The sequence below is a fragment of the Castor canadensis genome, chromosome 14 (genome assembly GCF_047511655.1).
Source record: "Castor canadensis chromosome 14, mCasCan1.hap1v2, whole genome shotgun sequence".
In the NCBI taxonomy this organism is placed as follows: Eukaryota; Metazoa; Chordata; class Mammalia; order Rodentia; family Castoridae; genus Castor; species Castor canadensis.
This window is the reverse complement of record NC_133399.1, coordinates 108,611,949-108,634,071: the sequence shown is the minus strand read 5'-3', so window position 1 is coordinate 108,634,071 and position 22,123 is coordinate 108,611,949. Positions and strand designations below refer to the sequence as shown.

At 46.7% G+C, this 22,123-nt stretch overlaps 1 protein-coding gene across 2 annotated transcripts; it reads right to left on the bottom strand.

Moving 5' to 3' along the window:
* Positions 1–3,153: 3,153 nt before the first annotated feature.
* Positions 3,154–21,846, bottom strand: LOC109678337 (L-threonine 3-dehydrogenase, mitochondrial-like). 2 transcript variants are annotated; one of them, XM_020153941.2, is made up of 9 exons: positions 21,753–21,846; positions 13,164–13,360; positions 11,657–11,699; positions 10,635–10,705; positions 9,155–9,304; positions 8,896–9,068; positions 7,957–8,047; positions 6,047–6,316; positions 3,154–5,363 (listed from the first exon to the last, which is right to left on the bottom strand). In XM_020153941.2, exons 2-9 carry the CDS (start codon positions 13,342–13,344, stop codon positions 5,224–5,226), a joined length of 1,119 nt encoding a protein of 372 aa, XP_020009530.1. In that variant the 5' UTR covers positions 13,345–13,360; positions 21,753–21,846; the 3' UTR covers positions 3,154–5,223. The 2 variants fall into 2 exon arrangements, with proteins under 2 accessions (XP_020009530.1, XP_073911377.1); XM_074055276.1 differs by lacking the exon at positions 21,753–21,846 and adding an exon at positions 14,307–15,164.
* Positions 21,847–22,123: the final 277 nt, after the last annotated feature.

The window sequence follows — 22,123 nt, the reverse complement described above, 5'->3', positions numbered from 1 at the left end:
TGATGTTCTTTACATCATCATTTGTAATATAGTCAAACACTGGAGAGAGTCCAACTGGCCATAGTTAGGGAACAAGTTAAATATATTTTTGTACATCCAACCAATGGAAATTTATTCAGCTTTCAAAATAAATGAGGCAGAGGGCTGGGGGAGGGGTAGCTCGGTTAGTACAGCACTTGCCCTGCAAGCATGAAGCCCTGGGTTCAATCCTGGTACAGGAAAGAAAGAAAGACCGCAGAGCCGATTCCTAGGCTATTAAATGAGAAGGGTGTGGAATACAGCACTTGGCCTTTAGGAACCGAGACCCAAACCTATCCATAACCAAACATGCGAATGTAACTAGCCACGGGTTCCTCTAAAGGACACCGAGGGACATCCCTTTCACTGCTGCTTGAGTTTTATCTTGTACATGAATTTTTTTAAACACTTAAATGAGCTCAACTTCTCTGGCTAACAGCTACCATGGGGAAAGGACTATGCGTGCTGCTGTTTTTCCTTTCTGATGATTTCTGGGTTCACACTGGTACATCTCAGACCTAGAAGCACTGGTGGATAATAACTGTATTGTGAGCTGAACGATTGCAGAAGTAACGAAAGCTTGTTGACTCCTATTCAGCTTCCTTTCTGAACCTGCATGGTGCTATCAAGATACAGAATGGTCTCCCTCAGGTAGTCCAACCCAATGGCCTGCCCGACCCACACCCAGTCCTGCAGCAGCTCCCAACAGCTCCAACTTCATCCCTTCCCCAGCGTCTCATGGAACAAGGGATGGATCCCATTAGGGCTGTCCCCCACTGCACAAAGTCTTCCCACCAGAGTTCTCACATGGTAGCTACAACCCACCTCCCTGCAGGTTTACACACCTGGCATTTTGCTGTCAGCCTTAGCAATCTTCTATACCTACCTCACCTGTCCACCCACGCAGCAATGTAAAAGGCAGGTGCTCGCCCAGCAGTGGGCATCCACTGTAGAACTTCACCTGATCTGCATTTCACAAGCAGGGCAGGAGCTGTCCTTGGGCCCCAGGGGGTGCAAATGTACATCTTGTCATCTAGACGAAGACTCCCATGATCTCTTGAATAAGTGTCTGGAATCAGGGTGATTCTTACCATCTCTGTCTTCTAGGTGTCACTTGTAATGGCACTGGCAACACCCACTCAGACCCCACTGAAAACACACCACTGAATCCTGCCAGTGGTCAGATGAAATGTCTGGCCACCATTTTGACCCCCTGGAACCAAAGAACTGTAGTTTTCAGGTGATTTGGATAGATTTAGCCACATTTCTAAAGTAGAAGTAATGATCGTTTGCTCTTGACCTAGTAGGTGATCCAAAAGCGACCTCAATGTCAAAAATGAATTTGAAGTTTGAGTAACATTCATGAAACATGCATAAGGAAAGCTCCTACCTATAAACCGAAAAGTTATATATTTCAGTCAGATGAAGAAGGGATGGCCTGTCAAGCCAGGCATTCATCATGTGAAAGCTCTAAAGACTGGCACGAGAATTCTATTTTTAAAAGCACAACTATTATTATTATTATTAATAAATTGTGATTAAAAATGGGATTGCTATAAAAAAATGGGATTGCTATCTAATGAAGTTTATATTCCTAAAAGTTTTGCTTTTTCAAAAGCAAAACTTTTCAAGAAATGTAAACTGTCAGACGCCAGTGGCTCATGCCTGTAATTCTAGCTACTCAGGAGGCAGAGATCAGGAGGATTGAGGTTCGAAGCCAGGCAGTGCAAATAGTTCACAAGCCCCTATGTCAAAAAATCCCATCACAAAAAAGGACTGGTGGAGTGGCTCAAGTGCTAACACCTACAGAGCAAGTGTGAGGGTCTGAGTTCAAAATCCTAGTGCTGCCAAAAAAAAAGAAAACCAATGTAAACCATATTGCAATAAATAGAAATGTCAACAGAATAGAATTTCATCAGTTAATCCATTTTTCCAAATAGGAGTTTGACTTATGTAAGATACAGAGGCAAGTAAGTGCCCTGCGCTTTGTCCCAGTAACCACCCCATGTCACTAAGTACGGCACTGAAAGAGTGCGGGGGCTATGTAATTACGATAGCCCATTCAACAGGCTATGCATCTGTTTTTGAATAGCAGATACTAAAACTGAATTTAAGTTACTTTTTATGGTCATGAGAAGACTGGAGACTATTTTAAAACAGCCACTGAATCATTAGGAGGCAAACTAGTGAGTTTTTTCCAAAACAGTGTTGCCTTAGTCCTACCCTTGTACTAAAAAAGGCTTGGCCTTCCAGTCTTAGGATGCGTTAATACAGGGGGAAACGGGACACGCGCTATACTGCTGACACAGTTATTGACGGGGTTTGAACTCAGGACCTAACGCTTCCTAGGTGGGCACTTTGCCACCAGAGCTACTCCACCAGCCATTTTTTTTGGACTGGGTATTTTCAGGATAGGGACTCCAAACTATTTGCCTGGGGCTGGCTTTGAACTGCAGTCCTCCTCCTGATCTTTGCCTCCTGAGTTCCTGAGTAGTAAGGATTACAGGCATGAGCTTGAAAAGTTTCTAAGTGTTTGTAACACTCAGGCCCTTTAAAAACCAGAGTAACAAACTGGTGATCCGGTCTATGAGTTAAAAATATTACCAGCAAAGGGGCACATGGCAGCACTGCCTATAGTCCTGCTACTCAGGAGGTTGAGGAAGGTGGATTGCTTGAGTCCAGGAGTTCAAGGCCAGCCTGGGCAGCAAAGGGAAATCCCATCTCTATTTAAAAAAAAAAAAAAAAAAAAAAAAGCCAGGTGCCAGTGGCTCACGCCTGTAATCCTAGCTACTCAAGAGGCAGAGATCAGGAGGATTGCAGCTTGAAGCTAGCCCAGGCAAATAGTTCACAAGACCCTATCCCAAAAAACCATTCACAAAAATAGGGCTGGTGGGTGGCTCAAGATGTAGGCCCTAAGTTCAAGCCCCAGTACCAAAAAAAAAAAAAAAAAAAAATTTACTATTCTCACCTACCACCAAAGCAATGCAGTGCCGCCCCTGCCAGTCTCCCACGGTTTTAGCCAGCGCACCTTGCTACAGCCACAAGGCTGTGCTGACTGGAGCCCCACAAAGGCAGCACCACACAGACACACATCAGCAGAAGGACGACCACACCAGTAACTATGCAAACTAAGACTAAAAGCATCAGTGCAGAGCAGGCTTTGTATTCTTTATTTAAAAATCAAAACACTATTTTTGTGGTTAACTCCACACCTTTTCCAAGTAGCTCTTCAGTTTGTTCCAGATTCACCATACACCATAAAAATCCCTTCCTCCCAACAGGAAGGCAACCCAGAGATGGGCACTGTGACAGAATGAGCACCTCTCTAGTTTCAGTCCAGACACAAAGTGACTCAAGTAGGAGTCACTGGAAAAGCTGAAGGGCTCCTTGTGCTTTCATTCTTCTTTGAGATTCTCCAGAGGTGAGTTACAGATTTAGAAAGATTAAAGGAAGCCATTGGGAACAAATTCCTCCAAAGGGCCCCAGTGTCAAGGCTATCCAAGGAACCTGGTGGAAATGCTGGGAGATCAGGGTCTAAGGACCAAGGTCACCTGGGTCAGTTACTTCTTCTCTTCTCATAGAGAGAAAGAACTAATTTCTGGTTCCTTTAAGATAACTGAGAATTAAGAAACCTAAGAACTCTTCTTCAAACTATAAACAATAAGAAAGAAAGTCATCTCAAAATCCAATTATCTTCACAAATGTTCACAGCAGTATTATCCACAGAAATCCAAATGTCCCTTTATGGAAGAACAGATAAGCAAAATGTGGTGTAAACACACAATGGAGTATTATTTAGCAATAAAAAAGGAAGTTCTGATACATGCTACGTGAACAAACATTGAAAATAGGTTGTTGAATTAAAGAAGCCCCTCACAAAAGACCACATTCCTCTTAAATGAGATTCCCAGACACAAAGTGGAGAGATCCTATATGTGGTTTCTTTGTGAAGTGTTGAAATGACATAAAATCAGACTGTAGTGATAGCTACACAACTCTAAGCACCTATACCATAAATTTTAAGTAAATTTTAAGGTACATAAACAACATCCCAATAAAGCTACAAAAATAACTCAGAAAACTAAATCTACAAACGTATGCTTAATTATACCAAGTGGAGGGGGAAAAAAAAACCCTATTAATGTAACCACTAAAAAAACCCAAAAAACTTAATTATCTAAAAGTTCCCCCAGCTGGAAGTCCAATAAATCTTAAACCCAGTTATGACTCCAAAAGAATTCACATTCCAACCTACAGTTCAAAACTGCAAATGCAAGGCAACTTATTGTCATTAACATGTACTTCAGACGCCTTTTAATCCTGAACTGCTGCTATGCTGACCAGTGGAACTGGGAGCCCCACTTGCTAGCCGATTCCTAGGTAGCTGGAGGTGTTGCTCTGAGTGTCTACAGAAGGTTCAGAGCAGATCCTCTGTGCTCTGGGGGCACAGGCAGTCAATGAGCCTGAGAAAGGCTGTAACGAGAAAGTGCTCTTTAGAAAAGAGCATTTGGAGTTGGTCTACACTGCTGGCCCAGCTGGGTTACTCCCATTGGCTGAGGAAGTCTGAGGAGTGAAGCCTGGAAAGCCGGCTCTTAGGCACCGTTCTGGGGATGCTGGACAGGGAGCACAGTCCCTGGACTTCACCCAGCTCCCTAACAGGAGGGAATGGAAATGAACGAGGGCTCTCCTTCACCAACTGCATCACCTTGATACTCAATTTCTTACAGACATACCGTCTTACAGAAAAATAATCAGAAGGGATCATTTTTGAAGACGTGTGAAAATCCCTTAGACATGACAAACACGTCTTATGTTCTGATGGAATAATAAAGAACACTTTTAAATTACGAGTAGATCTTTCAAAGTCTTTAAAATGTAATCTTTGGTCTTTGGTCAAGAGAATAATGGAGCATTAGGAGTGATCTTTAAATACAAATGTCGCAAACGGTCACTCATCAATATCACGACTTAGGTCTCCATTCTGTGGTGTGTGGGAATGGACGAGTGCAGGCTCACAGCAAAGATTGAGAGCTCCTCCCTCCAAGCCTACATTTGAAAATGCTTAAACTAACTCCACCCCCATCCAGAAGTTCAAATGAACTGCCAATGAGTCCAGTCAGTCCTTCACTCGAAGAACCTGCTTCCCTGGGGTCCTCACAGGTGTCCCTTATGCTGTCCCCACAAGGAAACGCTCCTTTGCCTCCTTCAGTTGGCCTGGGCAACTCTGGTGTGGGAGCCGTAGAAGTTCAGCATTGTCGTCACCAACTCTGGAAGATCAAAGCCATGCTTCCAGCCCCAGTCCTTCCGCGCATTGCTGTCATCCAAGTTCATCGGCCAGCTATCCGCTAGGGAGAGACAAAGGAGAGGGAGAGGCACTCAGGTTATTTATTCAGGGTCTGGATCTGTGGATCTGTAAAATGTAGGGACTGGTGGAATGGCTCAAGTGCTAGAGCACCTGCCTCACTGTGAGGCCCTGAGTTCAAATCTCAGTACCACCAAAAAAAGAAAAAAGCTGCTGGATCTGAAAAATGTTGAGAGAAGGCCGATCACACAAGTCACAAAAAGGGAAATTCTCCCTTAGAATGGAGTAGAACGATCAGGGCAATATTACACATCAGCTTCAGATACTGTGGCTTGCAAGTCATTCAAGTCTCACACTACTTCATTAGACACTAAATCTTCTACACCAAAGGTCACTCCAGGCCCCAAAGTGGCAGCTACAGTGTACAAAACCCAGAGCTGTTTCCCCAACTACCTCAATTGCTTCATTCTGTCCTTGCTTTACATTTAAATGGTTAAATGGTGAAATGCTGTCATGCTCTTACTTGAACTAGAACCACTTCACCCACTCAGTTACCATTTTCCCAAATCCAAGCATCTGCTGACGGGCTCAATAACAGCTCACCTACAGCACCTGCCTGAGCCCTTGGGCAAGAGCTGGGCACTTAACCTTCCAAGCTCCATGTCCTCAGGGGACTCACAGTGAAGGCCAGAGCTTGATTTTTGGCCTAGAGACAGGGAGACCCACCTATGGCCTGTCGGAGGGGATCCACGCGGTACGTGATCTGGAACTCTGGCACGTGCTTGAGGACCTCCTGGGCCAGCTCCTCGGGGGTGAAGCTCATGGCATTGACGTTGTAGATCCGCATGGAGAGAGACTCTGCTGGGGCCTCCATGATTTCCAGGGTGGCCCTGAGACAGTCCTCGATGTACATCATCGGGAGTCTGGTGCTGGCTTGCAGGTTGCACTCAAATCTCCCACTCTTTACAGCATCCTGGAAAATCTGGACTGCATAGTCTGAAAGAGAATCCTGTCTGTGGGTTTTCTTGTGGACCAATGCAGCGGGTCTCCAAAGCTTTAATCTCAGAACCTCTCTGGACTCTTAAAAATGGAGGATTCAGCCAGGTGCTGGTAACTCACACCTGTAATCCTAGCTACCTAGGCTAAGATTGGGAAGATGTCTTGGTTGGAGGCCAGCCCATCTCAACCAATAGCTGGGCACAGTAGCATTGTGCCTGTCATTCCAAGCTATGCAGGAGGCTGAGGTTGGAAGGACTGCAGTTCAAGTCCTGCTCAGGCAAAAAGTTTGTGAAACTCCGTATTAATGAAAAAAAGCAAGGTGTGGTGGCACGCACATGTCATCCCAGCAACAGCAGAAAGTGTAAATAGGAGGATCACGATCCAGGCTGGCCTCGGCAAACAATGACCCTATTTCCAAAATAACCATAGCAAAACAGCAGTTGAGTACCTGCCTCGCAAGCATGAAGCCCGGAGTTCAAACCTTAGTATTAAAAAAAAAAAAAGACTCCTAAAAAGAACTAATGTGAGTTCTATCAATATTTACTAACTTACATAGTTAACTGAGAACTTAAATAATTACTGCATTCTAAAAATGACAAACCTATCATATATTAACATGTAGGATATTTTATTGGAAAAAGAGTAGAGTTTCCAAACAGAAAATTTACCACGAATAGCCTGGTTTACATTTTGAGACTCTCCCATGTTGGCTTAACAGGAGACTGGAGCCTCCCACACTCTGTGTAAGCCCGCTCTGCTGTCACCCATCCTGCAGCCTCTGGGAGAGTCACAAGGCACTTGTGAAAGGAAGAGGGGAAACAGCCAAGGACAGCCATATTGATATGAAAGGAGTTCGACCTCAATTCCCTGAAATGTCCCCCACAGGATCCCGTGTTGAACACTTGGTCCCAGCTGGTGGCACTACTTTGAGAGGTTCTGGAAACTTCAGGAGGTGGAACTTAGCTGAGGAAGTAGGTCACGTGGGTGGGTCTTTGCAGGTATCTTGTCCCTAGTCCTTTCCTGTCTGTCTGTCTGAGGTAAAAAACCTCTGGCCACCATAATGTTCTTTCAGTCACATGGAATCAGGCAGTCATAGACTGAATGCTCTGAAACCAGGAGCCAGAATAAATCTTTCTCCCTTTACGTTGTTCTCTCAGGTACTTTGGTGACAGCTACACAGAATTAACTAATACATTGGATGCGGTGGTGGTGCATGCCTGTAATCCCAGCACTGGAGAGATTGAGGCAGGAGGCATCATGAGTTTTTAGGCTAGCCTGGGCTACGAAGTGAGATCCTGTCTCAAAAAAAAAAAAAAAAAGAAAAAGAAAAAGAAAGAAACAAAGACTGTATTGAAAGAAAGAAGCTGTGCTCATTGGAGGTTTTCCCACACTGTGAGTAACACATTTGTCCTCAAGAATCATGCTTTACCTTGGCATGTTTTACTTGGGTTGGGGTGGCCAGCCCAAGCTGGACTAACACCATCTGACGTGTTGATAAGGTTCAATGTGCCTCTGAGGAGGGGGTGAGAAACTCTGGGTGGCACATGGCTAAAGGGACAGCAGAGTCACTCACCACAAGGCAGAGTCTTCCCCACGATGAGCCAGCTATGTACAATGAAGTCAGAGGTACCACTTACCAGTTGTCCCTCCTCCAGGCTGGGAATCGGCTGAAATGATGCCGGGATACCTCAGGCACCGGAAATCCAAGCCATACCGGTAATGATAGTACTGTGAAAAAGAGAGAACTTCCTCAGAACAAGAACCTTTCGTCAGTCTCTTCCTGAGCCATCACTCCATGCAGCTGTGCTAAAATAACTCCTAAGGAAAATGAAGACTGCAGAATCTCCAAGAGTCATTCACTTGTCTTTAATAAACAAGGTGAAATCCTGATTTCCCAAGAATCACATAGTGCTATATCCATTCTGTGCGCGACAAGTCTGCCTCCTGCCCAACATCCTAGACAATGCTACACACCGGGTCGCACCCTGCGGGAGGGCAGAAGACCAGACAGCAATGACCAGGACCTACCAGCTGTAGGACCAGACACAGACTAATTTACTACAGTTATAAAGACAGAGAGTATACAGACAACCAAAGAAAGGTGTTTTTGTTTGGTTTCTTATTTATTTATTTTTGAGAGAGGGTCTCACTACATACACAGTCCAGTCTGACCTTGAACTCACCATCCTCCTGCTTCAGCCTCCCAAATGCTGGGTTTACAGGCATGAGCCACCAAGCCCAGCTGCATGATAGAAAGTTTTAAAGCTGTCACCCACAAGTACCAATGCTGGAAACCTGGAAGAAGGATGCTGTACAAACAGGGCAGCAGCAACCCCAGGAAGAGCCGCTAGTGGGGCCAGAAGGTGGTGGTACCACAGCTGCAGGGAAGTGACCACTCCATGGCTGAGTTCTTCAGCCATGCCATGTGGCAAACACTGATAAGCATCCCTGAGAGCTGGGATGGAAAATGGTTCCCCCAAAATGAATCAGCAGGAGTTTGAGGCCAAAAAGAACAGCACAGGGAGCAAAGAATCACATGGTCCCATCCACCAACAATCTTGCCTGGCAATGCTTACTTCTCCCAGGAGCTCCGCATGGACCTTGGACACCCCATAGATAGTCCTGGGTCTCTGAATGCAGAGGTCCGGGGTTGGGTTCCGGGGAGAGGTGGGTCCAAAAGCCCCAATCGTACTGGGCACAAACAATCGCAGATTGTGTTCTGCTGAGACGTCTAGAATGTTATGCAATCCTGAAATGAACGGACACTATCAGAACCCGAAAGCAATCACTTCTTACCAAACAGCCGACGCCGCGAGGCCAGAGCCAGCCGCTCACCTGTGATATTCACGGCTCTGGCCAGGGACACATTGGCCTCTCCCACGGCACTGAGCAAAGCACTGTAGTGCAGCAGCCAGGTGACACGGTTGTTCACCACGATCTCGCGGAGATGCTTGTAGTCCAGGACATCGGCATAAATGAACGGGCCTGCCAGGAGCAGAGGGATCACAGTGAAGAAGGGTTGCATTTGAAAGGCTAACTGGACCTTGGGGGCCCCACTGACTAAGGAAATCACACTGGTATCATTTTGATGATCAAGCCAACTGGGCACCGGGTAGCAATTTTCTTAAGAAGTGACAGACCACAGCCACCCATAGGCAGTAACAGCTCATGTCGGAACCGTGCCAGGCTTTAGCACAGTGCACTCTCTCATGGCCTTGGAGGGAGATCATTTCACGATGAGGAAACAGAGGAAACGGGTTTTAGACGTGGGGTCATAACAAAGCTCCCCAGTCAGTGCTTCTGACACCGACTACAAGTCCAAGGTCACCTCACCCTGCTTAAACAGTGCGCGTTTAAACGGGAAGAGAGACATGTGTCTTTAAAACCCGCTGTGGAGCAGAGCCATACGCCACAAGCTCTTCATAATGACTCGAGAGGCAGAGCCAATTGTCCCCACTTACAGAAAACTGCTCCTCTGCCCATGGGAAGCAGCAAGAGGATGCCCTGGACCGGAAGGACTGAGGAAAGGAGCAGATTCCATCCACCACAAGAGTCAGAGGGTCATGCGTGTACATCACAATTAATTTCTCCTACTTATTTTGTTTTTTGTGCATCTTTTGTTTTTTGCAGTGCTGGAGCTCAAACCCAGAGCCTCCCACGTGCTAGGCAAGTACTCTACCACTAAATTATACCCCCAACTCTTTATTTACTTTTTTTTTTTTTTTAATGGTACTAGGGTTTGAACTCAGGGCCTACAACTTGAGTCACTCCACCAGTCCTTTCTTGTGATGGGTTTTTTTGAGGGTCTCTCAAACTATTTGCCTGGGCTGGCTTCAAACCTCGATCATCCTGAGGATCCAGGATTGCAGGTGTGAGCCACCAGCACCCAGCTATTTATTTACTTTAAAAAAAAATTTTTTTCAGACAGGGTCTTGCTGGCCTTGAACTTGAGACCTTCCTGCTTCAACCTCTCCAAACTGGGATTATAGCTATGTGCCACCATGCCTGGCCCTTTATTCATACAGAACTTGATTTTTGTTTATGGATCCAGTGAGTCAATGAGTTAACAAAAAACTCAAATGTGAGAAATCATAGTTTTTCCAAAGATAATATTCCAGAACTTAACTTCCAATTCCACAGAGCTCTCCTGTCCTTGTGCCACTTGACCATGGCAGTGTTAAAAATATAAACCACTTGTAAGCACATGACTGCGCCTCAGTCCCTTCTGTGGTGCACACTGACTCCAAGAGCCTCTCCTTCAATTGCACTCTGCAAATTAAAGATCAAACAGCAGCAAGGACTCCCAATCTCTTACCACCATGGAAGACATGAGCAGGGGGTTTCTTTATGTCTGACAAAATCACATTGTCCTTCCCAAATCGTTTCCTGGAGGGAAATCCAAAACACACAAGTTGCCACGTCAAGGTGTAACAGGTCCGTGAAACAACCTTTTTTTTTTTTTGGTTTTGGCTTTGGTCAGTACTGGGGTTTGAACTCAGTGTTGCCTGCTTGCTATGGAGGCATCCTACTACTCGAGCCATACCCCTAGCCCTTTTTCCTTTTTTGAATACAGTCTCGAATTTACACCTGGGCTGTCCTGGACAGAGATCCTTTTATTTACTCATCCCGCTGGGATGACAGGCATGCATCACTGCAACCAGCTTTTTATTGGTTGAGATGGGGTTCTCTCAAATGAACTTTTTGCCTGGGCTGGCTTTGAACCACTACCCTCCCAATGTCTGCCTCCCTGCTAGGATTACAGGTATGAGCCACAGCACCCAGCTGTAAAGAATCTTCTTAAATAGGAATTGCAATTTCCTGGCAGCCTCCAAATCCCTCCTTCCTCTTCACCCTAGACATGTACCCTTTAGTTCTTGCCTCCCTCATACTTGGGCCTTTTTCCCATCCCACAGCCTCCTCTTCTATTTCTGCTTTCACCACACTGTCAGCTTTGTCACTAATGTCCTCCCAGTATCTCTAGAGGGTTTATCTCTTCTTCCTCATTCTTTCTCCAAATCCCAGACTGTTCCCTTCCAGTTTCTATAGGCGCTTCCTTTTGCCCCCACACAACTAAAAGGCAAGTGACTCCTCTGGGGTCATGAGTCTCACTTTGCCTAAGTTAGAAAAGAAAAAGAACAAAGGGACAGTGTGGAGGCCTTGCATTAGGGCCTGCAACAAGTCTATGACATCGGGAGGTAAAAATAAAATGTATTTTCAGTAGCTATTTAGATGTGATATCTTAAGAACAGAAAAGGGAAGGGAGAGAGAATAGATGGTTAACCAGTGCTGTAATCCTTAAGTACCCAGACTTTAAACATAAGGTTTTAAGGTTCTTACCTCAAAAGGTTAGCAAGCCCCACACCCAGCTGGCCAAGACCCCCTAGACAAAGAAGAAAACAAAGTGAAATTTTAATCCAAATCTAACCAGTTCAATTTTTCCCAGATTGTAGTAACAGAACTAGACTTTCCAATCTTGGCGAATTTAAGTCCAGGGTTGACCCGAGACGACTGCTGCCAACCACCCTTCTCAGCCACACAAAGCAACCTCTGCCCAGTTAGAACAGAAAACCATGCAGGTAACAGTTCCAGTCACCTCCAGCAAGGGGTGGCTGAGAGGCAGAGGGGAAATCACACAAGAATTCAGTCCTGGCCTTTATTCTTTTGATGGGTTCTGAGACTCAGGAGCCCAAAACATTCAACTCCAAATGTAAAAGGTTTGGGAATCCCCCTTTGGTGGGATCACTCAGAATCCCATCTCCATAGAGCTAGGCTGGTATATGAAGGGGAAAGAAGAGACAAAGCAAGAAGTCATCTGAAAAAAGGGCAGACAATGGAATCAATGAGCAGCCACTAACAAAGTGGAAAATGAATGGTATTAACTTCCTAATTTGGTATTAAGGTTTATAGACACCTCACATAGGGACTGAAAAGCTAGGGGAGGAAAAGAGTAAATTTCATGAATGACACCCCTGTGGGCACAGGAAGACACAGCAGTGGGTTTTCCCACAGCTTTGTTAACACAGGACTAAAACCAGGATGCCCTGGACGTGCCTCCCTGGAGGTGAGAAGGTGTGGAAATCCAGCAGAGGAGGGGAACTAAAATATGCCAATCAAACAAGAGGGGCGGCTGGAAGCAGTCTGTGAGCACCAGCACAAGGTCTGCAATGAGGAGGGGGCAGAATCAGGTACTGGCATACTGGAAGTTAGGAGGATCAGAGAGTAAGTCTGGGATGCGCTCCCTGGCAGGGCTAACTCCCTTGTTCTATGTGCAGCACATGGAGAGGGCAATAACATAGCGTGTGACAGATGGTTCTGGGCTTAGGGCGACAACTCCAGCCCAGGAAAGCTGTGCCTGGGTCCCACAATCAATGTTGGAGAATCTGTGCCCTTCCTTCCTTCCTATCCACAAGCCAGGCTCCTCAATTCTATCCTAACATGGAATGGAACCCAGTTCTAAAGCGGCTATTTGGCCCCAGATTACTAGGTCCCTTCAGACAAGAAGAATGTCATTAGGGAAGCCAAGAGCTGGCAACAGTGATGACTAAGAGCTGGGAATTTGCAGAAAGGCAGTGTCAGATCGGAAAAGGTTAGCTGCTCTAATTATGTGAATGCCTTATTCTGAGATCCTTTTCAGTGATGTCATTAAACTCAGACCCGGATGTCACCTGTGTGAGTCTGCTCTTGCTCCATTACCTGCTACAGGAACCAGCAGCCCGGGGAGTCTCTGATAGCACACCACACATCCCCAGAACAAAGGCAGCCACTCAGAAGCAGAAAAAGACTTATACAGGAAGTGAGAATCGAGTCACAGACATGGAAAAGAGGAGCCAGAAGGAAAACCAACCTGTAATCAAGACCCGGGGAAGGTCTGTTTCAGAGAAAGAGGCCGAGTGGGAGTTGGCACCTGCTGGAACTTGTGGAGGGGAGATGCCCAGAAACCGGACGGGCAGGACAGTGGTCCTGCAGCTGCAAGCTGGGGCCACTGTTCTGCCCACCATCTGCCTCAACATCCTGGTGACCAGCATTTGCTCTTCAAATCCCCTGCAAGGAAAAAGGGCCATGGTTAACTACTAGCCTTTTACTCTTTCAGCCCTGGAACAAGCTCTTTAACTGAAATTATCACTACAACTATCAGCTAATGAGCAAAGCCTGTTTGGGGATTCAGGAATCTCACCAAAGAGACTGCTGAGCTGGCCCACAGGAAGCCAGTCCAGTGCCTGTATGAGCCCAGCCCTGTGTTAAAGGGATGAAATGTTGCTCACACAGTCCTAGCACACAATGGCAGAACAGAGATTCAGAATTGATCTTGTATAATGCTGACCTAACACAACAGTGGGATTACTACAGAGACGCCACCGAAGCGGGATGTCGGTGGCTTGCACCTGCAATTCCAGCTACTCAGAAGAGTCTGAGATGAGGAGGATCATAATTCCAGGGCAACCTAGGCAAGAAGTTCACAAGACCCCATCTTAGCCAATAGCTGTGCTCAGTGGCACACATCTGTCATTCCAGTTATAGTGGGAAGCCTAAAATAGGAGGGTACCAGTCCAGGTTGGCCCTGGCAAAAAGCAAGACCTTATCTCAAAAATAACTAGAGTGTGACTCAAGTGATAGAGTACCAATCTAGCAAGCATGAAGCCTTGAGTTCAAGTCCCAAATACCACCCAAAACTCCCCCAAAACCATCAGCCCCTGATGCTGATGAAGGTTTACAATTCCAGGTCCTACTGTGATTTACACTTGTTCATGCACCATCTGAGGGGACAAACAGGTCCCAGACTAAATAACAGCACCCTGTCCATCTCATGCTAACACTCAGATGTTATCTTTGGAATAAACCAAACTAGAAAGGCAAATGATTAAGAGAAAAAGACCCCAGCGATATTTAGTAAGCTTTGAGTAGCTTTTGTTTCATTGCCATTTCTTCCGAGAAGATCATTTTGATAGTCATTTCTCAATGCTCTCAAGATCACAAAAAGTGTACTTACTTAACTCAGCCCAAGCTCCTCTTTCTCATCAGCTTTACCTCTAGCTGACTGTGAAATCAGGCCTGGCCTCAAGAGGTCAAAATGGTCCAAACACATATGTCTTGAGACTTTCATCTTCCCTACCTGTCCCTAATACTCTAACAAGCTTGTCACAGAGTAAACCAGAGCCACCTGCTTGCTTTGCAAGTAAATTTCCTACTCTAAAGACAGTCCTGTAAAATACTCCAAGTTGACCTGCATCTCCACCTCCGTGCTGCTGTCATATCTCCCTACATGCACAAGGAGGGACAACAAAGAGGCTAAGATTCCAGCCATTTTAAACTGTGCGTTAGGAAGCTAGAAAAGTAAACAAACCACAGTTGGAGACATCTCCAGTAAGATCCGAACTTGACCCAACTTTGTGCCTTTAGCAGACTTAAGACAGTTAAGATCGAGCATCAGAAGCTTTCCTGCAATCCCAAATAACAGCCATATAGTGGGTACTGAGAAACTGCTCTTTTGCTACAAAGCACCTGCTCCTTACTTGGGCCCATGAGTTAACGGAAAGGAGAAAAGCTTGGCTTCCCTGCCTCCATCTTACATCTGCCTCCTTTACTCTGAGTCTCCCTCCACTGCAGGAAGGACTGGACTGACTGGTTAACATCTTTATGGGGGATAAAACTGCCCCCATGGAAAGGATCAGAAACCTCCCCCCCTCAAATAAGGACAATTACGGATGATGAAAAGGCTGTACCTTGGAACAGGAGTAATCATCTCACGGGAACAAAATTGCTCCTCTCAAGTGAAGACAGCAATTATAACGTCTCCAGACCACCTGGCAGAGCCAGACCTGCGATAATCAACTAGGCCACACTTTGCCTGGGGCTGTTTAATTATGCACACCTCTTTCCCCTGCTCCAACTCTTTCCCTATTTAAACCAAAGGCTCATATAGGGGCTGCTAAAGTGCTTACTTTACACTGTCACAGCTTAAGAGTCTTAGGAGTCTCGTTCTGTAGTATACAAAAACATAGATAAACGGAGCCCAGGTGACTTCAGTCAGGTCCCCAGTGCTACAAAGCCCTTCATCCAAACTAACTCCCAAATGAGCCAGCAGAAAATGACCTTCCCACTGTGGGCACATTTCTGGCTTCATTGATGGGGCCATCGTGGGAAGGGAGGTGTCCAGGACTGGCTTCATTACAAGAAGGCCTGAGACCTTTCTCAAGCATTCCTCAAACAACCACTTTGGGAAAATCCTCCCTTCAGCCATTGTGGGCCTCTGAGACCAGGCAAGAACTCTGATCTTTAGTCACTTAGCAAGTTCAAAGAGAGACTAAGGAAGCTAAGAGACCACTGGATTCCCAAGATATTTGAAACTCAGGGACAATTTCCAATTCTCAAAAGCAAAACGGTGAATGGCTACAGTTAAAAAAGCATGGTGTTTTTGTTCATTTGTTTTGTTTTGCTTTTTGGCAGGGAAGCCCAGAGTCAGGAAAAAGCAAAGCCTAAGATACAAGCAGGTATAGCCCCTTCAATCTTCCCATTTCTACAAGGGGAAAGCACAAGGAGGCACCCTACAGAGTCGAAGCATTTCAGTTCCACAGTGTGGCCCTGACCCCGTGACTCATAAGGGTGTAGGTGTGTTTTTAGAAACCAGTAATTTTCTGCTATCTGTAGTTGGAGCATGGCTGCAGGCAGTGTAACTGCTTGGTTCCCCTTTAGCCCACTGTTAACAGCTCCCATTGGTGCTCTCCCCACAGCACAGGCTGGTGGGGCTGGACTCCCTAGCTACCCTTCACAGAACCCAGTTGCCTATAGCAACACTCTGGCCCCTTATGGTATTGCTTTAACCGTATGTGGGCATCAGAAACAAAAACAAAATCGAAACCTCCAACTCTCTACAGCATTACTTCTCCAAGGCAAGATTACCAACTTGCTATTTCCAAGTTGATCACATAAGATAACAAGGCCTATGACATCACAGCCATCTTACTTTGCATGAGGACACTCTGTTGTGTTCCCACAATGATAAAATTCACCTAACCTTGCATTTCTCATGTGTCCCTGTCACTAAATGATCATGACCACTCTCATGGTAGTAGCTCTCAAATTTTTAGTTTCAAGATTTCTTTGCATTCTGAAAGTTTATGTGGGTTATACCTATCAATATTCACTGTTAGAGATCAAAAACAATAAGGATATAAATTTTTTAGTAACTTATTTAATAGTAAATGTTACCATACACATTTATGAAAATCACATTTTCCAAAGTCAAATCATGTAGCGAGAAGAATCTGTTGTTTCATCTCTCTGGTGGCTGCCTTCAGAGACCAGCTGGATTCTCACATCTGCTTCTGCACGCAATGTGTTTGGTACCTTTTTTTAAGATTATTTTTATCTCTTTTGGCAGTATGGAGGTCTGAACGCAGGGCTTTGTGCTTGCTAGGTAGGCTACTCTACTGCTTAAACTATGCCTCTAGTCCTTTTGCTCTGATTATTTTGGAGTTAGGGTCTCACTCTTTGCCCAGACCAGCCTGGACCACAATCCTATTTTATAGGAACCACCATCACAGGCACAGGCCGCCCATACCAAGCTTTTTTCTGTTGAGATGGGTCGTACGAACTCACCCCTTTTCCTGGCTAGTCTCAAACCACCATCCTTCCACCATCAGCCTTCCAAGTAGCTAGAATTATGGGCATGAGCCACTGGCGCCAGGTGTGTTTGGTGCTTTGATTGAAGTAGATTAAAAACATCCAATCTCACACAGCAAAGCACTGGGAAAGGGGGTTGGTATTTTCTTAGTCTTTTCAGATAACTCTGGATATTCACCTTTGATACTTCTCCAAAACTCAAAGGTTAACTAACTTTAACCTTTCTTACAAGCCAGTTACAATGTGGGATTTGAAATCTTATCAGTGGACCTTTCCCACTCTGCTACATTAAAACCCACTGGTCTACTATTTAAAGATTTCTTAGCTCTGAGTGGTTTTGTAACTGGTCTTTTGTAAAATATTGGCTCAGTGGATTATACCTATCTGCCAAATAAATATTAACTTCTATGTTAATATTCTGAAAATCAGAAGTCATGGTGGCTACTGTCACCACTGATTGAACCAGAAATTCCTAGTATTTTCCCATCATGACATAAATCATGACATAAATTACCAGCAAATACTATTCGTTGTCTCCTTGAGGTGACAGGTTTATTTCACTCATTTTTTAGAATCCATCTGCTAATAATCAAGTTATAGATAACTTGTTTGTCAGCCATCCTTTTAAGAAAAAAAAAAGTATTCTATGAAGAAAAGTGACCAGGTCATCTCACAATTCAATCTCATAAATGCTTGACCTCAGACACTTGGCATAGACAGATAAGCTCCATGGGCATTTCCATTCTCCTCACGACATACCAAAAAGATGTGCAACCAGAAGTCAAGGCTGAACAAAATTAAATATAAAAATGGCCAATGGTAAGCTGGCAATTTTTTTAGTTTGGGGTGTTGGGGCTTGAACCAGGGCCTCAAGCATGCTAAGCATGCACTCCACCTCAGAGCTGCATGCCTGTCTGCAATGTAGTCACCTTGTGGCAGTGAGGCAGACTGGCTGCAAGCACAGTACACTTTGATTTGTGGGAAGGCACCAGTGGTCTTGCCCAGCATTGCCTTTGCACAATCCATGCAAATTCAACACAGTGCTTGCTGAATAAGCCACGGAATACAAGAAGGCAGCCAACACAGTGACTATTTTGGCACTGCTTGTAATTGCTGTGGATCATTCACTAAAAAGACACTCTTCTAGGACTGGTCTGGTATGGATACCACATGGATAGGCAGGGTAGCTAGCAATGTGGTAAATGAAGCTTGCTTGTAAAGTCTTTCACTTGTAAGGAAGGCAAAAATCACACTTCTGCTGTCATGACACTAATTCTTCTGTTTGCAACAAAACTTGCATAAATTATTGTTGTCACTGCAAAATGGCAGTGCTGAGATTGCTTTCAGGGCCTTTCCTTCCAAACAAGACTGTAATGTGTGTTTTTCCAGCCAATGCAATTCAGTAACTTATCCTGCTTGGTGCTTCAATAGCTTATTCACTTCTGCTCAGAAAAGCTGACACAAATAATTTAGGGCTTGTAAAGAGCTCAACCTATTTACTGTTAGGCCATTCCATTCACTTGTCTTCGGAGGACTCCGAGTGGCTGAGCTCACTAGCCAGCCTACGTGGCTCAATGGCTCAAGTTTAACTCGTCCTTTCTTTGTTCTCTTCCTTCCCCCATGCTGAGGAATTCAAGATTAACATTCTTTCAACCACCTGCTGAGTCATCATGCTCACTCAGGAACACAGAAGGACAGAAGATGCCTTTGTCAATAGGACTCACAGCTTCTAAAACTGGCGCCAAAAAGCAGACCAGCTTTCCTTTAAAAACCATCCTCCGCTTCGGACTGTAGTACAGTAGGTATGATAGTCCTTTAGTACAACAGTCTACTGCATTAGTAAACTTTTATTGTCTTTTCTTCGAAACCTATCTCTCGTTATTTGTAAATTGGCGTCAAAACTAGGGAGCAAATTTTAGTAACAGGATGAAATAGAAACAGGTGAAAGGACTCTCTATCACCTCCCAGCCCACGCTGGGTGTCATTATACAACATGTACCATCTCCCAGAACTACACTTATCTGCATGAACAACAGCAGGACTCTAGGACAGTCTGGTGTTAGGGAGCGGGGTGATGGAGCAGGGCCCCTGAGCGCAGCTGGCTATGGTGAAGACAATGTGTTTGGTTTTAGACATGTCAGTTTTAGGCATCAGGAGACAGTATGTTTGTCTCTCCCAAAGAGCAATTCATAGCACCTGATGCATGTCAGCCCCCTCTAAGCATCATGTCAAAGAAGCAGGCACTGAGGAGGAGCCATCAGGACCCCATCGTACCACAAATTATTCAATGCCTCATCCCCCCACCTAATGAACCGAATGCAACTGACTGCTCTGAGGATAGAAAGTTCATCCTCAAGAATATTAAAGTTCCTTTTGACTTCTTTTTTGGTAGTGGGGCTGGGGATGGAACCCAGGGCCTTGGACATGGTAGGTGCTGGAATGTCAGGAAACACTGAAACTGCAAATGCTGGAATTGCTGCAATGTTGAGACAACACGCATACCTGCCCAACCCCAATGACCTTCCTGCTAATGCCCAACACCTCCCCCTCCCCCGCCCAACCATCTTACCTAATGTCCACCCCCCTCCAACCTCCCTTTTCCAGCCACAGGATGTTTAAAATCCCCAGCCGGTAAGAAAGGCGTGCTCTCGCCCCTCTCAGAGTGTCACTCTGATGGCCGAGGGTCCCTCTCAGGGCTCCTCTCCCTAAAAAAGACCCGCTGCTGTGAAGGTCGTAGGTTCTTTCTTAGTATGTCCCTTTTTTCAGCTTCTTCACTTTCCTTTCAGTAGGCAAGGGCTCTACCACTGAGCTACACCCCCAGTTCTTAAAGGTCCTTGCCTCTGAGGAAGCACCATCAGCTTTCCTCAATGTTCTTGCTGTCACGACTCCAAATTTCTAGCTCTCATCTTTCTTAGCCATGTATTAAGTAGTCTCCAGCATATTAAGCATGAAACTAAAAGTACCCAGCTTCCACTGGATGAATAGATAAACACGGGGTCTACATTAACTCAGCCTTAAAAAATTACCTGACATCGTCAAAAATCTGGGAAACAGTGTAGAAAGGTGGTTGTCAGAGGCTGGGGGAGAGAGCAGGGAAAAGTGTGTAATAGGTCTGCGTGTCATTATTGCAAAGTGAAAAGTTCTGGAGATGAATGGCTGGGGGCATAGCTCAGTGGTAGAGTGCTCACCTAGTGTGCAAAGTGCCTGGGCTCAACCACCAGAAAAAAAAAAAAGTAAACAAGGTGATTGCAATCACAATTAAGCAAATAGCAAGTTTTTAAGTAGCCGGCCTCAGGAAATGGCCTGCAATATACACGTATTACTGAGGGGCTAGAAACCTGCCCTCTGGATCAGTGTGACCTCCGGAGACTTAGCAGACCCCAAGCCCTTGCCCCACTGTACCCTCACTTTACAGACCTGCTAAGTCCTACTTCCTCCAGCTGCCCTCATCTTTCCCAGCAGCCTCAGCAGTCTCCAGGAGGGTTTCCGCTCCTTTACCAACCTGGCAAAGTGGGGTTCCTGCTCTACACCCTGAAATCTCTCTGGAAGGCCAGCGTTGCCTAGGTAACGGCTTCCCGACCCCAAAGCTGCCTCCCCACTCCAAGCTGTTCTGCCGACCACGCCCACCCTCATTCTCCCGCCTCAACCCTCCAAGGACTGGGCTGGAGGAGCCGCGTGGTCGCCAGACACATCTGCATTTACAAAGCCGTTTCCGATTTAAGTTTGGGTCATTCAATAATAAGGTATCCTTTTATAGTAATGACCCAAGTAAAAACCAGGCACCTCTTAACTACCTGCCTTCCTGAACTCTCATTTAACCCTTACTGCTAACCCAGAAGCCGGGATTTTTCCCATTATGCAGGATCAAGTGGCTGGGCCAAGGTCAGGCGGATATTAACAACCAAGAGTAGGGGGCAGGTCCCCCCTTGGGTCCCAAACTCTCCACTCCCCCGCCCCGATTCTTCACCGTAACAGAAAGGACAGGATGAAGTCCCCAGAGTCACGAGATCACCCTCCCCTTCCCCACCCCGTGGCGAATCAGTCCTACGACCCTCGGCTGACTGCAGGGAGGGACCAGCTTGGCGTGCAAGGACACCACTGTCTCTCTGAGCGTCTGGGTAGACTATCTCGCCAAACCTCATCTTTCCTCATCCTCAAAAGTGGACAGGAATTACCATTACATTGGGAGAATTTCCTACAGTCAATCTATGAAAAGCACGTGGTCAAAGCCTCCGTCAGTGTAAATTTCCATCCGCGTTATTTCCTTTCTTTCTTTTAACCTGTATGCAGGTAAAGACTGGGCTTTACGCGGTGACGCGCGGAAGCCGGAAGGCGTCGGGATCTCTCGAAGTCGTGAGCTACCGAGTCTCCGAGGGAGGTGGGGCTCAGCAGAGCTCACGCCCCCCCTCCAGTCCACACCGGCCCCGGAGGAGGGGCCGCGGCGGCGCCCGGGCCCTAGGGAGCGCAAGACTCCAGAGCCTCAGCCCGCGCCCCAGTGGCGAGGGTGTGGGGACCCTGCCCGGCCGCCCTGCCCGAGAGTGGGCTTCCCGGGTGACCAGACAAACCAGTTTCGTGGGAACAGCCGTGCCCACCCCGACTCTCCGTCTCGTGAGCCGTTTCAAAAGTGCAAGGGAGCAGGCGTCGCGCCCGCGCCCACCTCCGAGCTCCTGCTCCACCGCTCCGCGCTTGCGCCTGGGAACGCAATCGGCGGCCCCGCGCCCCGGACGGCGGGACCCCGACCAGCCCCGATCAGGGGTCCGGCTCCCCGGGACAGACGCCGCGGACGCCACGCCGAGCGACCTCCCGCAATTACCTGCTAACGCAAAGGCCAGGGATACTGCGGACAACCGACAGGAGCACGTGTGACGGCTGGCGCGAGACCCGCACACTCCGAGCGGCCGCGCCACTGCGCCCTTTTATCCTCTCGCCGCCCAAGCCCTCCCCACCGCGCACCAATCCCCTTCCCCGGCCGGGGCGGGCCCCAAGCCAGCAGGGGAGGGCGCTGGTTGCCGTGGCAACCGTGCACCGCGGACGGACGTTCGAAGCTCACACCCAACCCACACCCCGGGGTGTCCCCTCCCGCGTTGGCCGTGCCAGCCCTGGCATTTGCGTGTGGGCACCATCAGGGTGGGGGCAACTGCGAGAGCTTCCACTCCACAGACCCTCGCCCCTCTCGGGCTTAGC

What these genes read in the sequence shown, in the direction of transcription:
- LOC109678337 (XM_020153941.2), bottom strand. Translation starts at nt 13,344, where the DNA reads ATGCTGGTCACCAGGATGTTGAGGCAGATGGTGGGCAGAACAGTGGCC. An exon ending in GGGCTTGCTAACCTTTTGAG is followed by an intron (nt 10,706 to 11,656) that starts GTAAGAACCTTA and finishes ATTTCCCTCCAG; the next exon opens with GAAACGATTTGGGAAGGACA. An exon ending in CAGAGCCGTGAATATCACAG is followed by an intron (nt 9,069 to 9,154) that starts GTGAGCGGCTGG and finishes CGTTCATTTCAG; the next exon opens with GATTGCATAACATTCTAGAC.